The 15626-nt window shown below is 43.9% G+C and overlaps 1 protein-coding gene across 2 annotated transcripts in view; it reads left to right on the top strand.

Moving 5' to 3' along the window:
* The first annotated feature begins 1093 nt into the window (after positions 1-1093).
* Positions 1094-15626, top strand: part of TLK1 (tousled like kinase 1) — a 77544-nt gene continuing 63011 nt past the window's right edge. Inside the window, exon 1 of one of the 2 annotated variants that reach the window (XM_049814115.1) lies at positions 1094-1166. Coding sequence is in view for 1 of the 2 variants with exons in the window: in XM_049814105.1 (XP_049670062.1) it covers positions 7170-7314 (145 nt within the window). In the remaining variant the exon portion in view is untranslated. Of the gene's footprint in view, positions 1167-6719; positions 7315-15626 lie in introns of those variants that run through there. The other variant, XM_049814105.1, reaches the window with a different exon arrangement.

The raw sequence follows: 15626 nt of genomic DNA on the forward strand, positions 1-15626 counted from the left end.
TCTCCTCAACTGTCTGAAATCACAAGTAGTTGTTCTCAGTACCCTTCAGGAATGTGCTGGGCAGCTTGTCTCCTGTACCAGGACCTTGTGTGTGTGTCTGTGTAGGGGTGGTGGGTGAGAAGGAAAGGTTGTCCCATATCTGCTGACTATGGGGCTGTTATCTTTTTCTTGGAGGAATATGACGTGTCCGGACAGAACCACGGACAGGACACTGGACTTTGGTGGGTGTCACGATCAGATGGAGCAAAGCAGCTCCCCTATTCCCAGCACAGGGGGCATTGGAGAGTGAGGCAGCAGACCAGCCAGCTCATCTGGAGCTGGAAGGGAACGGAGGTGGGGAATCTGTGAATTATAATACTGTCATTTTAATATCTAATATTTCGTCATCTATCAGGCTTATTGTGGATGTTATTTGGCCAAAATTTGAAGGCCTTATTCAGTGACAAAAAAGCCAACAACCCTAAACTGGTTGACTTTTGCCTGAAAAAAGCATCAAGACATGCCTCATTGCTATTAGAAACCATATACAGACATGGCTCTCTGCAAACACTGTCCGTCTCTAATGGCTTAAAATCAAAGGCAACAAAATAAGCTCCAGGCAAGACAGATACTTCAGGAATGAAGATACAAGGTGTAAGAGTGAGACAGAAGTATGAAAGATGTGTGGAAAAGCATGAGCTTAAAAAAAGATGGAGAGGAAGCCTGACACGTAGGAAGGGCCTGTTTACCTGAGAGCAGCGTTATAAAAGGAGTAGTCTGAGTGTAGGAAAAAATTGCAGGGAATAGCAGACAAGCAGATTGCAAGGGACACGGGAAGAAAAGCAATAGAATAAAATGAAAACAGACAGGTGGGGAAAAAGAAAGTGAGTGTAGCATCCATCAGTATGGGGTTTTTAATTTCTTCACCAGGGAACATTTAAAACCAAATTATTTTTAATTAAAATGACATACACAAGAAGGGATTGTAAAACTGTCCTTGATTCTGACTGGAATGTAGCTAATAATCTTAGTAGATAGAGCAGGGAGACTGGAGTCGAGAGGAACATTTTTATGGTAAAAAAAAACCACTTTAATTTTTGTGTTTGGTTTGAAGGGAAGCTGTTTGCAGGCTTCTTAGAGATGCAGAGGTGGATCACTGGACCTGACTGATGGTGATGATATCAAAGGTATGATAAATGCAGTTTATGACAATTAAATGGATGATAAAAATAGATCTGTGCTTACATGGTGTTTGTGTCTATTTCTCGAATGTAGGCTTAATGTGATACCATTTTTTTTTTCATTTTGGCTTCTTTGCATCTTGATATGCTAGTATATTTAGGGAAGGTATTTTTGCTAGTATATTATTTATGTATGTTTTTGTTACCTTGCAACTCAGAGTTGCTAGCAAGTGCTATATTAAAAAAATTATAAAGCATGCAGTGTAGTATATGGCTCAGGGAGACAGCTCTAATTCAGTGAGCCTCAAAACTGATTTAATCAAGATCTAAATAACTTTTTCCTATAAAAATATTATTGGTCTAAATCAGTTTTAGGAAACTTTAACTAAACTTGAAAATTAATGTTAGTACAATTGCAACATTCCTACTTGCTCATAAATAGAAATTCTATGTGAGAATCAGGTGCAGAAGCTGTTACAATCCGAGATGGTGTTCTATCACAGCAATGCACTTGCTGTGACAGTCACTTGGCATTTTACCTTGTACTCATGCCAAAACTGCATTTTGAATCTTCTGAGCTACAGGACGCAGACTGGAAGATTCTAGTTGTCATTCCAGCCCAGACTGGCCAGGAGCACATTGGTCTCATACAGGGAGGGTCCATACATGTGCTCAGCTGTGTAAGGAGAAGGAAGGACGGAGTGTTTGAGCTACAAACTTCCAAGCATTCACCAAGACAGAAATCAATATTTTCTTCTCCCAAGTTGTGTTTTCCCAGCATACTACATTCCATCTAACCTAGAAATGTCATAAATACATCATTTTGATGATGAAATTATTTGGGCGTTTTCTACTCAAGCTGCTGTACCAGTATGTCTATTCAGTTACAGGAATTTTTTTCTACTATGATGGTTAAATCAGATTGGCTGCTGGTGTTGGCATAGGGGGGTGTGTATGTCCTTCTATATATGGGGTAGATGAGTGCATGTGTACATGTGTGTACAAGTATTTATGTATAAAATTCATATATATTGGCAAATACACCAGCAAATATACTGTGTGGCATACTGTAGTAGCTTATGCTTTAAGAAAATACTGCTACAGGCCTATTATCCAAAGTGCTAGCATGACAGGGAACTAACAAAGAATTTGAAGCCTTTTTAACAAACAAAACCTCAGTTTCACTGGCATTGCAAATAATTGATGGGCTGAATCAAAGGACTTTGAATATTGCTTACAGAATAGAATGGCTTGTTTGAGAAAAGGATAGAAACAAGGCTGCGTTGCTCTACTGTCTGTTGAAGAAGTAAACTTGCTCCAAGTCCAAGAAGATGGAAGAAGGCTATATATTTCTGATTAAATGTATGGAAAGGTAAAAAAGATGTAATGCCCTTGTGGGGTGTATTTTTAGAACTCTTAATCAAAAGAAGCAGCTGAAGGAAATAGATACCAAAAGCATCTGAAGTAAAGACAATAATGATCTCTGATGCCTGACATTTTCCTGATCTCTAGCTGATAGAGACTGATTTAAGTTTGGAAGCATATAGTTTAATACTTTTCCAGGAATGTTGTCATTTATCATAATTCTGGAAACTCTTGACTTTTATTCCTGGAAGTACAAGCCCACTAAATCAAGTTCCTGTTCCATCTCTGCTTCTTCTGATTGTCCCATGAATTTGAGGCCTTCCTACTAATTATTGACATAATTAAAAAATGGTCTTATTTAGAACCCATATGTAAACACACATTATTCATACAATTGGTTACCTGACCTGATCAGTCACTACTCCCAGCTATTGCAGCATCTGCTGCCTGCATGAAACCTAAGTCAGCAAATATCAGATTGATTTTGGTGGGAAAAAGAGAGATAAGACATACCCAGTTATTAAGAACATGTATTATTTGATAATAGAGTACATATTTTTCATGAGGACACCAAAATGTATGTGCTGCCTGTGAGCAGTGAAGGTGAAGGTCTCAGAATAGGGAAGAAACTATAATCTCTCTGTAATTAGTCCCACAATCATTCTTCCTCAGGAATGTCTGGGATGAACTCTGGATTTTACCACATGTAATGTTTGAAATGATGTCTCTTTGTTCTGTAAAGGATGTATGTAAAAGTTTTGAAATTGACATTTGACCTGAGTGCATGGTTATCTTTATAGATGCAATGCAGATGTCTCCTGTAATCCTCCTTATTTTTATTACGCAGCCCATCAGTTCTTTTCTTTAAGCCCTTTTCTTTGGTATCTGCCAGTGAACTTCTCTTACTTTTCTAAAGATGTAGGGGTAGATTGTGAATTTGCTGTGATAAAAGTTTCTTGCACAAATAATTCCAGTGGCAAAGTTGAAAGCTCTCACAATTTTAATGTTTTTCAGGATTTTTGTTGCTTGGCTTTTTTATCTTTGGAATAATGAAATTTCAGAATGCTTTTCTGTTCTTCATGCGTCCTTGATTCAAAGGTTACTACTGTGATAAACCTTGCTAACTCCCATTTGACACATCCTCATGAGAAAAATAGCACATAGGTGTTTCACTCCTCTCTGTTCTGAATTTTGAGGTCCTCTTCCTTAGCAGTTAGCAAAGCTTTCTTGGGCTTTGCCTGTAGTTAAGCTTTCCCGTGTAGGTGGGTATGTGGCACCTTCTTTATTATTATCCAGTGCAATCCCACTGAAAGGGGATTTCCTCATATCTACTATTTCAACTTATGCCTGATGTTGATGATGTGCAGTGTTTACATAGGAAACTTTGATACCAGACTATTCTGTTCCTGAAAACCAGAAGGCAAAGAAAAAGATCTAATATTTATTGTATTTATTAAAAAGAATAAGTAATACTTATTCAGTACTATTTGAGTTGGATTTAGTTTTTTAACATTTTGGGTGGGTGACACTGAGCTGACTGCTCACCACTGTGAGAAAGAAGTTACCCATCTGGCCGCCGGAGCATAAAGTTTTATTGTGAAATGAAGGCAGGGCATTCAAGGAAAAGCATTAGGTACATTTATGATGCTATGTAATAAGGGAAGTTTTTTAGAATATGTTTGGAAATTTCTAAAAGGTATTAATGAAGATGTTCTCTCCTGCTGTGATACTATTAAACTGGTAACACTGAGGCAATTGTGGCTTTACAGATAAAGGGGTACCTTAAAATCAGTGTCAGCTCTAACACATTAAGAAAGTAGGTTTTCTATGAACTAGATGGGAAATATACCAGCTCCATTTATTTTTAAAGTCATATAGATTGTCTCATCTGGAGATGATCTACGTAATTCACACTCCGCTTTCAATCTACATCAACAGCTCACAAAACCAAGAGATATAGCTCTGCTATATTACAAAAAGTAGACCCCAACCTGTGTTTTGCAGCAGGTACCCATTTCTGCCAAGCAGCAGGGGCTGTGTTTAACGAGTGCTCTGGTGGGGAATCCTGCAGTACGTGCCGACTCACTCCTGGTCCCTCAGTGAGGTGCCTTCTATACTGCAAAGATCTGATTATTTTTCATAGTGTTAATTTATGACAGTTTAAAAGACATCTCGGCGTTTTTGTAACATATGAACTGCATGTCTGAGAGAAGAACTAATGAATGGGATCTTCTTCATATCCTGTTCCCCTAGTCGAAGTGACCGATGCTTTAAAGAAGGAGTCCCAACCGTATCAGTGGAATGACTTGTAGGCAACAGTTTGTAAGCAAAAGTGGCAGAAAGAATGCTTGTTTATCTATGTTTTTGGTAACGGTAGCAGGGGTTTGTATTAAATGGATGCAAATGAGTATAAACAAAGAGACTGAATTTCTTAAACTTACTGCTTCTCACTTGGCAGATTTTAAAAGCAGCATGCTGCAGCAGGATATGCTCATCAGGAAATGAGGTGCGTGTTCACTTACACTATCGTATGGATTGTGGGATTACGAGTATGTTTTGGTTTTAACCTTCCAAGAAGTTTCTATGCCAGCTGCTAAATATTAATATTGCAGTCACGAGTGAACTAGCGCTGTTTTACTTCATGCCTAAGTACTAGCAATTTCCTGGTGTAATTTGCTTAGGTAAAGCCTGAGAAGTCTTCTCTAGGATCAAGTCCTTAAAAACAAGTAAGTCTTGGTTGAAGTATCATATCGCTTCTCTCTGCCAGAAAAACATATAGTTGTTACTAAATATACATCCTGGAACAGACTTATTTAGCAAGTAAACATACTAATTTTTACTTTGAGTTAATACCGAATTGCTAAGAAACTCGCAGCTATGCTGTATACTTGTAGGAGGTGAAGATCTTAGATAATTTGACAGATGTCACTTTAAAAAGAAGAGACAGAATTGGTAATAGCTGTGTTGTGCACAGATCTGCAACCCAACATTAGTAATCTATTCCTGCCATTCTCAAATACAGGGGAAAGTAGGTTAGTAGATGGCCAGGATGCCTCCACACAGCAACCCCAAAATGAGCGCCATGCCTGCCTGATGAATATACTTTTTTATATATGCAGAATGCAACATACCTGCAAACCATGGTATTTTTGTAAGTAATCAAAGTCACTGTCATACCCAGGTTGCCCTCGTAAATTAAAAGGCTTCATGCCGGCACGGACTTTGCCATGTATCGCACACTCTCAGTGAAGACTATGTGAGTTTTAAGGAAAGAAAAACTGAAAATGGGGTATAAATTCTGTTATGTCGGCACTTCAGTCTAACTCAAGGTGGAGCGGTACGTTCTGAAAGATAAACAGGTCAGGGTTGGGGCCCAGCTGGGAGCCTCAGCGTGTTGGGTGAGGCAGGTGAGAGGTGGTGGGGCCTGGCCCATGGCTCCTGCCCGAGTTTCTTCAGCTCGTCTGCTGGGAGCTGCCGCTTTGCAGGGAGGCAGGTTACGGCCGGCGAGCAACACCTTCTCCCTCAGGACGGCAGCTTCTCCCGGGTCCCCCCGCGTCTCAACCACCACGCCGTCCTGTCTGGGGAAAGAAAAACACCTGAAACCCGGCAGACCCCCGTGCAGCCCCGGCAGGAAGAGCTGCAGAGCACCCGTTCGCCGACACCGCGCCGGGGAGTGCCCCCTTCAGCCCCGCTGTTACTGCCCGTACTCACCGCAGCAGCGGGCTGGGCTCTCCCCGCGCGGTCCCGCGCCGGGGTGGTGCCGGGCGGCGCGGCCCCGGCCCCGGCCCCGGCCGCGGCGCGTACGGGCTGGGCTCCGCTCCCGCCCCCGCCCGCCACCATGGCCGTGGTGGCGGGGCGCGGGGGCTCCGGCGCGGGCGGGCCCGGCCGCCCAGGAGACCTGGACGGAGGGAAGCGCCGCGCTCTCGGGGGAGCCACCTCCGGCCCCGCCGCGGCGGCCGGCGGAGCGCTGCCCGCGGCGCGGAAGGTGTGCGCCGAGGCGAGGGGGGTGGGGGGGGAGGTCCCCGTCGCTGGACGGGCGTGCGTGGGGAGCCGGGGGTGAGGGGGGGCCCGCCGGCGGGCGGCTGCGGGCCGGCCCAGGGCAGGGGCCGGCCCAGGGCAGGGGCCGGGAGCGGCCGCGAAGGGGCGAGCCGGCCGGCGCGCTCTGGCCGCGCCGCGGCGGGGCCGCGGGGCAGGTGCGTGCGCGGGGGAGGGGGGGGCGCCGCTCCCCGCCCGCCGCCCCTGGGCGGCTACGGCGCGGCTGGGCTCGGCTGGGCGCCGGCGGAGCGCGGCGCTCGCTCGGCTCACGATCGTGTTTGCGCATGACCCCTCCCCGCCTGCGCCCTCCCCTCCCCTCCCCGGCGGCAGCGGCGGTGGCGGCGGGGAAGGTTAGCCTCAGACACAGGCGGCTGCTCGGCGGCGGCGGCGGCCGCGGCGACGCAGTGCAGAGGTGCGGGCAGGTTGCGCTGGCCCAGCGCCCCGTCTCTCCCGCGCCCCGCCTGCCTCCGGAGCCCGCTCCCCGCCGGCGGCCTCCCCGCGCCGGTGTCGGGCCGGCCCCCCGGCCATGAGCGCGGCGCTGGGTGTCCCCCCGCCGCGCCGCCTCCCCCGCCGCCCCCGGCGGCTGCCGGGCTCCAGGAAAGTAGCTTGATGAGTGTCCAAAGTAGCAGTGGAAGTTTGGAGGGGCCGCCATCTTGGTCCCGGCTCTCCACGTCCCCACCGAGCCTGCAGGGCTGCTCCGCGGCGGCGGCCTCCCAGCTCCACGGCGCGCCGCCCGGCAAGCCGCCCAAGGAAGGTAACCAGCGCGCCGCGGGGCTGCGCGGGGGGCCCGGCCCTCGGGGAGGGGCCCGGCAGCCGCCGCCGGAGGCCGGTCCCGGGCTGGCGGGGAGCGGCGGCGGCGGGAGAGGCTGGTGCCCCCGGCGGCGGCGGCGGCGGCGCGGGGTCAGCGCTGGGCCCGGTGGCGGCGAGGGGAGCCTCGGGCGCTGGGCCAGCGGGGCCCCGCCGCCCCCACCCGCGCCTCCCGCCGCCGCTCGTTAGCGCGGCGGCGCCTCGTTGTTCCCCCCTCTGCCGCCGGGCCGCGGGGAGGGGATCGGCCGCGCTCCCTCCGCTCCCGGGCCGTCCGTCAGTCCGTCCGCCCGCCCGCCGCCGCTCGCGTCTCCTCCCGCGGCGGCTCTCCTCGGGCGGCCGCTCGCCGCGTCCTCCCTGAAATCGGTTCCCCTCCGCCAGCGGCAAAGTAAAAGTGCTGCGCCGGAGGATGCGGCCGTTGTTGCTGGATGGAGGGAGTCGGGCACTTTTGGCATCATGGAGGTGGGGAGGAGAGAGGGGCCGACAGCGGAGGGCTCGTCCCCGTGAGCAAGGCGCCCTCGGGGGCGGCCGGCTTTACGGCCAGAAGTGACAGGGCGCCTTACGGCCACCACGGAATGACTGCAACTTTCTCCTGTCCTCCATCACGCCTTAGATGATAATATTTTTCTCCTCCCTCCCCTGCTCCTCCCCTCTTGTGTTACACCGACAGCGACAGCAGGGTGTTGTGGGTGTTTGCAGGGAATATCTGTATGAAGGTTATGAGCAAACAAGTCCCTTCGCTATTCCCTTTCGGGTATTGTCTGCTTTTCCTCCTTGCGCTGAAGTGTGTTGCCACAAGATGTAGCAGTTATACAGCTGGTGAATTGCTCGGTGCTTTTAGCTAAAATAACTACTTGCTGAATGCCGGTTAGTGGCGGAGAACTTTTATACGCGGATACTTGCATACCGAGCAGTTGTATAATTTTACTTGATTTGCCCCAGTTTAATGAATACCATGTAGCGTTTCTTGTAGCGCCTGCAAAACGTCATCGCCCAAGCAGGAAACTTGCTGACTTAAAATAGAAATAATAGTGAAAATGGGGAGTCTTTGTTTTTCAGGTCTTCCTGTAGCTGCTTGCTTGCCTTTTTTTTTTTTTTCTTTTTTCTTTTCTTATTTTTTTTTTGGTTGATAAGTGGTGTAAGGACTTGGTAACAGGAATTTGACATCCTGAAAACGTATAACGCAGTCCGTGTTTCTCCATTTTCCATGCCAGTAGTTGTCAGACTTGTATCACTCCGTGTCACTTTTGCACACGCTCCTGCAGGTAGATTGACATGAAATGCTCTAGAAAATACCTGGAAAGGAATTATGGTATATGTTAAAAGATGCTGAGTAAAGTGGCAGGCATTTTGTGCTCGTCTTCTCTGGGAAACCGAAGCTCTCGGAAAAAACGACAACCACCGGTCAAATACGTAGTTTAAGTTTATCGACAGTAGGTTTCTTTGGTGTTGCAATGCTTGTTATGAATCTGCGTGCATGTAATATTCACATAGAGTGTATACGTGAGGTATTTTTGGATGTATTTCAGATACCCGGCATGCAAGCCTGAAATGATTATTGCAGCACAAGTTGTATATCTATTTATTTTAAAGAAAAATGATGTTCCTTGAGTGCCTCTATTTAGACGAGGAAAAACATTTTTGTGAAATTAATTTTTAATGTGATGCTGCTGCTGCTTTTTACTTACTTACAACTCATGCTGTTGGATTTTTCTGGGTACTGTAATTTACATCCTCTAATACAGATTCAGGGGTTACAGAGTAATCAAAACCCTGGTGTTTGCTTGGTACCATAATGTACTGTATTTGTACGGTGCTCCTAGGTCGTGATAATCATGTGTCCTCACTGGGTAGTTCTGTTGGAAAACCAGCATAAGCTGCCAGCCATGCTTGGGTTTATATTTAGCATTCATGGTCGTGGGATGTTATCAGCACACCTTACTTTATGTACGTGCATTTTACAATGAAGTATCTTGCCTGAAAGCAATAGGCCCTGAAATATAAACATGTCAGTATGTTCATAGACATTGGCTTATGTATGCAAAAGAATCACGTCAGATCAAACTAATAAGTGTACCATGTTTGCAGTGCAGTGTATTTATAGGAGTTTGTGCTCTCATCGATTCTGAACTTGTGATACCTTGTCATGTTAACAGAGGCTGTGAGCTTTGGAGCGGTGCACCAGGCTGCTGGCCCACACTGGATCAGACCTGCATCGCTGCTAATGCCTGTGCTGATTTTGAGTGGGTAATATTTCCAGATACGGTGTGTTCAGTGTGTTGGGCTGACCTCGTGGCCCGGGCTGGCCTTCTCGTTTGTGGATTCACGTCCCTTCGGTTGGTTGGCTTCTGTGACAGTTATTGCCTGTGTTACCTTGCGATGCGCAGGCCTTTGCTGAGTGCACCACATGTGCTGTGGTTTATCCGACCTTACCTGTGATTCACTGTGAAAGTTTGGCGTGAGCCCACATCTCTCGTATGGGCTTTTAATAAACCAGAACCTTTAAGAACAGAAATCCCAGCACCCTGATTTAGGAAGTCCTAAAAATATTCTCTGAAGCTTTAACACGGAGAAGGCAAAAAGAAAAGCTTGTGTCATATACAACTATTGCACAAAGTTATTTTTTTTAAAAATGCAATGCCTTGTCAGTATCAAAAAGGGACTACTTGGAAAAAACAGGTGAAATTAAACAAAATAATCTTTTCTGAAATGCGCTACAACGTTGCAGCAACATTTTTCATTGGGTGTTCTCTTCTATATCTTGACTTACAGGGGCATCGTGGCTTAGCTGCATAGATTTGAATTTATGTTTTAAGGTTTTAAAGTGAAAGGACTGGGGTGGACTTGAATGCAGTTGCATCTGTACACTTTTATTGTACCAGAACCGTCTCTTGTTTGCATTTCAGTATAGCTCATAAATGTCTGTAGTTCTGTCAATCATTTTATATGCCAATAACTTACGCGTGGGATATGTGGTCACTTAGTCAAAAGCCCTGCAGTAGATACTATCAGGAATTTAGGAGGACTCTTATGCAGTGTTATTTTTCATACGGTGTGTGATTGTTTGGCTAAATCTTGTGCCACAGCGCACATAATTGCCATCACGCAACTTCATGTTTGAAGTTTCTTGACTTTTGACTGTTTTATGTGTGTGACTAAAAAGAGCCAAGCGCATAGCTAGAAAGTGCTGTGCTGTTTTGTAAATGGGGGATGTTTAGGCCATTGCTGACAAGGCAGAGAGAAGAGATTTTTGGGGGATACACGTGAGTGTCTTGGAATAGCTTCTCTTTTGAGGTTGGAGGCAGTGCCACAGCGTCTGGTAGTCAACCATTGCAAGTTATTTCTTGTGCATGCTGTTGGCTTTGAACACTTTACTAAAAGCCAAACAGAATGCCAAATACAACTTCTAATTACCATGACAGGAATGTGAACTTCAGTTTTCAAATTTGAGCCCAAATTAACATATGATGACAAAATGGTAAACAAACTCATGACATGTATTTGACACTCTTTGAAGAACTGATGTTGTAGGCATAGCAAATTTTGTTGGTGACTTTTTTTTTTCCCAGTTTGATAAATGTATAGTATTTGTATTTTTTTGTTACCTGAAATGTGATGGTAGTTGTCCATCTGAGCATAAAGGTACAGTTTATTTCCTCCTTAAGTTTCCAGTCTATAAAATGTTTCTAGATGCCAGGTTGTGTCACATATGCTACATACAGTATATTAGTCCATGAACATGAAGCTATCTGATCTTACTAAAACTTCCAGGGTTGTTGTTTTCTGTTGTTTGCTTGTAGTCTAAAAACTCAGCTGCTTTATTTACTTAACCAGTAAGTTCTCAGTAAGTTTGTTGTTTTTTATCATTCAGCTGCAGATTGAGAATTTTATGGATTTGGCCGGTTTATGTAGGAGCAGAGAAGAATGGGAACACTTAGCATTTAAAGATAATGGTATATTTTTACTTAGGATGAGCACAGCAACCATAAAAGACTATTTAGGCTGGCTGTAGCATGAGCAGGTGTTGTGTAAGACTTTATGTTGTTCCACTGATATGCACAGATTCTAGCTTGTGATACTATTGCTGGTTTTGCTGCAGATGTGTTTCTCGTAGTGAGCTGATGCTTATGCCAAATTCTTAGGAGATTTTATAGCATGCCCAAATGAGAAATGGGAAAAGATGACCTTTTTTTTTTTAATATGGGCCCTTGTTTGGAACTGGCTTTCTAAAAGGCAAGTGCTGCAGAGAATAGAGCAAATTACTTGGTGAGCAAAATACTTGGGTGATTGTTTTGTTTTAATTCTGTTTTAACTTGCCTAGAATGGAATTTCCCATTAACCTATTCCATTTCAAATGGAGAGAGAATCAATATCTTTAAGGACAGGCTGTATTTATTTATTATTATCTCCATTCAAATAAAAAGCTTGTTATTTCTCTCATTCTTTTTTTCCCTATATGTTTTTTCCTTGTTTGCTTTTTCTTTCCACAAGTAAATTTCTTTTCTTCAGCAAGCTGAAGTAAACTTGCTTATTAGTAATAATTCTGGTCTGCAATTACTCTTGACACTTCTTTGGATTTTCTTAGAGCCTGGTAATCCTAAATGATGGCAAAATACTGTTGGGATTCCTGGGAAAGGCTACTGTATATATGTGCATCACGGTCAAAGTTAGGTCTATAGAATTTTGCTACCTGAGGAATGGATATCATGGAAATATGACAGGCTTAAATAATCCTTTATGCTTTCAGTGTTCTTGATAGAAGGTTGTGTTTTGAAGTAGTACTTGCTCCCAATCCAGATAGTAAATTTCTTGCCCCCGTGCTGAGTTTTTTTACACAAGAAAATGTTGAAGTTAGTAAATTGTGTTTATGCAGTAGAGTATTTCCTGAACTGTAGTTCCCCTAAAACATAGAAGCACACAAGGGGGGGTGGGGGGGGTGGGGAGAAAAACTTTGTCTTTATGAACTTCTTTCTCTTTGGTTTTCTGTTTCAGCTGTAGAGGAGGAAAGAGGAAATTTGGTTTGCCAAATTGCTCTGAGTGGAGGTGAAGGTGGGTAGAGGAAGGAGTGGTCAGGGCTTCTGCTGAGAATGCCTGTGCTCCAGTTGTGATCGCTGGAGAGCGGTTAAATGGAAGCTGGCCACCGTAATGTAACCCAGTTTCTCAGGTGGGCTTGCAAGTGGAAAACTTGGTTGCTGACGATAGCAAGGGACGAGTACTGCACTTTATGTTCTGTACTTAAGGATTGAGTTTGGTAGCAGTAGAGAAGGGTTAGTGAGCATTGGAAGGTATTTTGGATCCTACATTTCCCTTCGTCTTGACTCCATCCTTACTAAGATGCTCTGTTTGGGATAGAAACTAAGGGTCTGCTTCCTTCCCAGGCACCTTCTCTCTGGAGGTCTTACTGCTTTCTTTAGTTCCTGAGCAGAGCGCGGGGATATGCCAGCAGAAAAGTCCTGGCAACCAGCCTTTCCCAGGAAGGATGCTGTAGGTGGTGGGAACATGAATGCTTGTAAGCTTTAATTGACCTCAGTCAAACTTAGTCCCAGAAGAGGGGAGAAGAAGGGCTTAAGCGAGGTTGGATGTGCTGAAGATTGGCGGGGGAAGGCTGGGGCTGTGCGAGCCTTCAGGGATGGGTCCGTGCTGGAGGGATTGACTGAAATCAGAGTGATTATATTACTAATTTTAATCATGACTTAAATCAGTGAGCAGGAAATCCTGATTAAATAATTGTTTTTAATTTTATTTTGCATTTGTGCTTAATTATTTTTCCTAAAGAAAAGTTGATTCTAATTGGTCTAATTTGATCATGCCTCTTGCTAGGCAGGAGGGTATGCATCTATATGCATTTAAGTAGTTATGCAGCTTAGATTCTTAATGTTTAAGAAACATAATTCCCCATGCTTTAGACAGCTTTTAGCTAACTTTATTAGCTAAATAAAATGAATCCTAATTGTGCTAGATACATAAGAAGAAACAAATATATCCAAATGTGTTTTGCATTTAGACCAGATTAAATAGAATTGTCTGTAGTTTGTGAAATGAGTAAGTTATTTCTGGTCCCTGTGCCTTGCGAGATTCGGAATTTATAGATCAAATCCAGTCACAGTTCCTTCTTGTTCATCATTTGGAAAAGAAAGCCAGGCTTTCCTGCTTTCCGAGTTGTCATTTGCTCTTTAGCAGTTCCGAGTGAACCAACTGTTGAAGTGGTTGAACAAACGAAAATGGCAGAAGCGGTTGCTGGAGAAAGCTGGTCAAGTGCTTCAGAGCTCCTATTTGGGTGGCTGGCTGGCGGCTTCCAGCAACGTGATGGTTTGGCTGCCAGCAGAGCATTAAAGTTTATATCATTTGAATGTATTTTTCCCTTGTATGAATTTAATAGATCATAAACTTTAAACCTCACCATAGATTCTTATCGCTCCAAGTTTAGCTTAAACGTTTAATGCTGGAGCGTATTTTTAAAATACACAAATAAGAAAAATTATCCACCCTGTGCTCAAAAGGCCTTTTTAGCTTTAGCTGGAGAGGCTCTGAGGCTGACAAGTGTCCTCCGAGGATTTAGAGGGAAAGCTAGGGGTTGTTGGATGATTATACAACTGTGATGGGGATCTGGTCGCTTTGGAATGGGTAACTTAATCTACTGGAGCTTTTACGTGAAACCGAATGTCACGGGGAAGGTTGGTATTCCCTGGGACCACCTCCGCTTGCTGAGAGGTGGCAGCAGGAGCATTAAGCAATGTATCTTGCCTCATCATATCTGCACAGTGTTAAGTGGGTGGAAACTTAAAAGGCTGTGATGCTTTCTTTATAAAGTTCTTAAGAAAAAAGCACTCTGCACCTCAGATTTTAAGAGATGAGGATGGTAGTAAGAAACTCCAGAGTGCCTTTTACAGGAAATGAAGCCCAACTATAATAACTTGGAGATTGGCAAGTACTGGATTCCCTTTCTGTGGACTTCTAATACAGCTGTGCCTATAAGAGAAGAGGAAGAAAAAATACCTTTTTTGAGGAATAACAGGAAATCTTGAAGCTTTTAGAAAAATCCATTGTATGGTGTTATATACACCCAACCTTTTAGGTATTTAATTTTATGACTGTACCTTGAGCTCAAAGCATATAGATGCTTCAGGCACTGTGTCCTGCAGCTGTAGCTTCTGGTGGATTGCAAATTTTTATTTTTTTGGTAAGTAGAACCTCTGAACTATATGCGTAAGGGCAACAAATTAGAAAGAAATGTTAAATATACAAATAAATATTTAAGTTGCTTTTTATAACTCCTGTAAGTCTGAAAGAATATAATTTAGATCCTGGTCTTCACTTGGTGGGTCTCTGATGCCCTTGGGATCATGCAGCTTTAACAGCAGAGGTGTTTCCCATTTCTCTTTACCCTTGAAGGAAGTCTTGGACCTCTTGATTCTGTGGAGACAAACTCAGATGATGCTACAAGTAGGATTTCAAATACTTCTTTATTTCACTCTTGTGGCTTAGGCTAATCAGGCCTGTACACTGCATAGCTGTATTTGTTAAGTATTGTTTTTTCTAGTTAATGCTGTGTTCTCATAGGTTCCACAGTCTTGTCCTAAATTTTGCAGCTGTACTTCAGCCAATGCTTTTTTTTTCTTTTTTTTTTTCTTTTTTTTTTTTTTTGTGTGCCCTAATACCCTCTTTTAGCTATTCTGATGCTTAGGGAGGTTGTGGTCTTTGCTATTTCTTAGCTTATTCCTAGTAAAAGTGATAAGAGAAGTAGCGTCCTTTAGTAAGTCGGTATTTTTGTTACAAAGCAATTGAAAATAAAATCCACACATTATTAATAATATTCTCTTTAACACCAGTAGAAACATGTCTTTTTAAGTTAATATATGCAGAATTATAATATAAAATATATTTGATCTGTTTAGACAGGACAAATCTTTTTTGGTTGACACTGGTAACTTAGAGCAAGCTTTATTTTTTTTCTCAGTGATATCATTGTAAGGACCAACTGTATTTGCACATGCAAGATTGTAATGAAACCAGTTGTCTTAAGAAATATGTTGTTAGTATAGTGAAAAATAGAATAACTTTGAAATAGCTTTGGGTGTTTATCTTTCACAAATATTATGTTGGTTTATGTAGGAAAACATTTGGCAGGTATTACGCTGGAGATCTTAATTTATTGGCAAATTCTTTTAGTCTTGATGGGTAATGATCTGTTTTTAACAGTTCTGTTAAAAGTTGTATTAAAAGATGTATCCCAACTTCTGAAACTTTTAAAAGTAAAAGTCC

Source organism: Accipiter gentilis, chromosome 1, assembly GCF_929443795.1.
Source record: "Accipiter gentilis chromosome 1, bAccGen1.1, whole genome shotgun sequence".
Classification (NCBI taxonomy): domain Eukaryota; kingdom Metazoa; phylum Chordata; class Aves; order Accipitriformes; family Accipitridae; genus Astur; species Astur gentilis.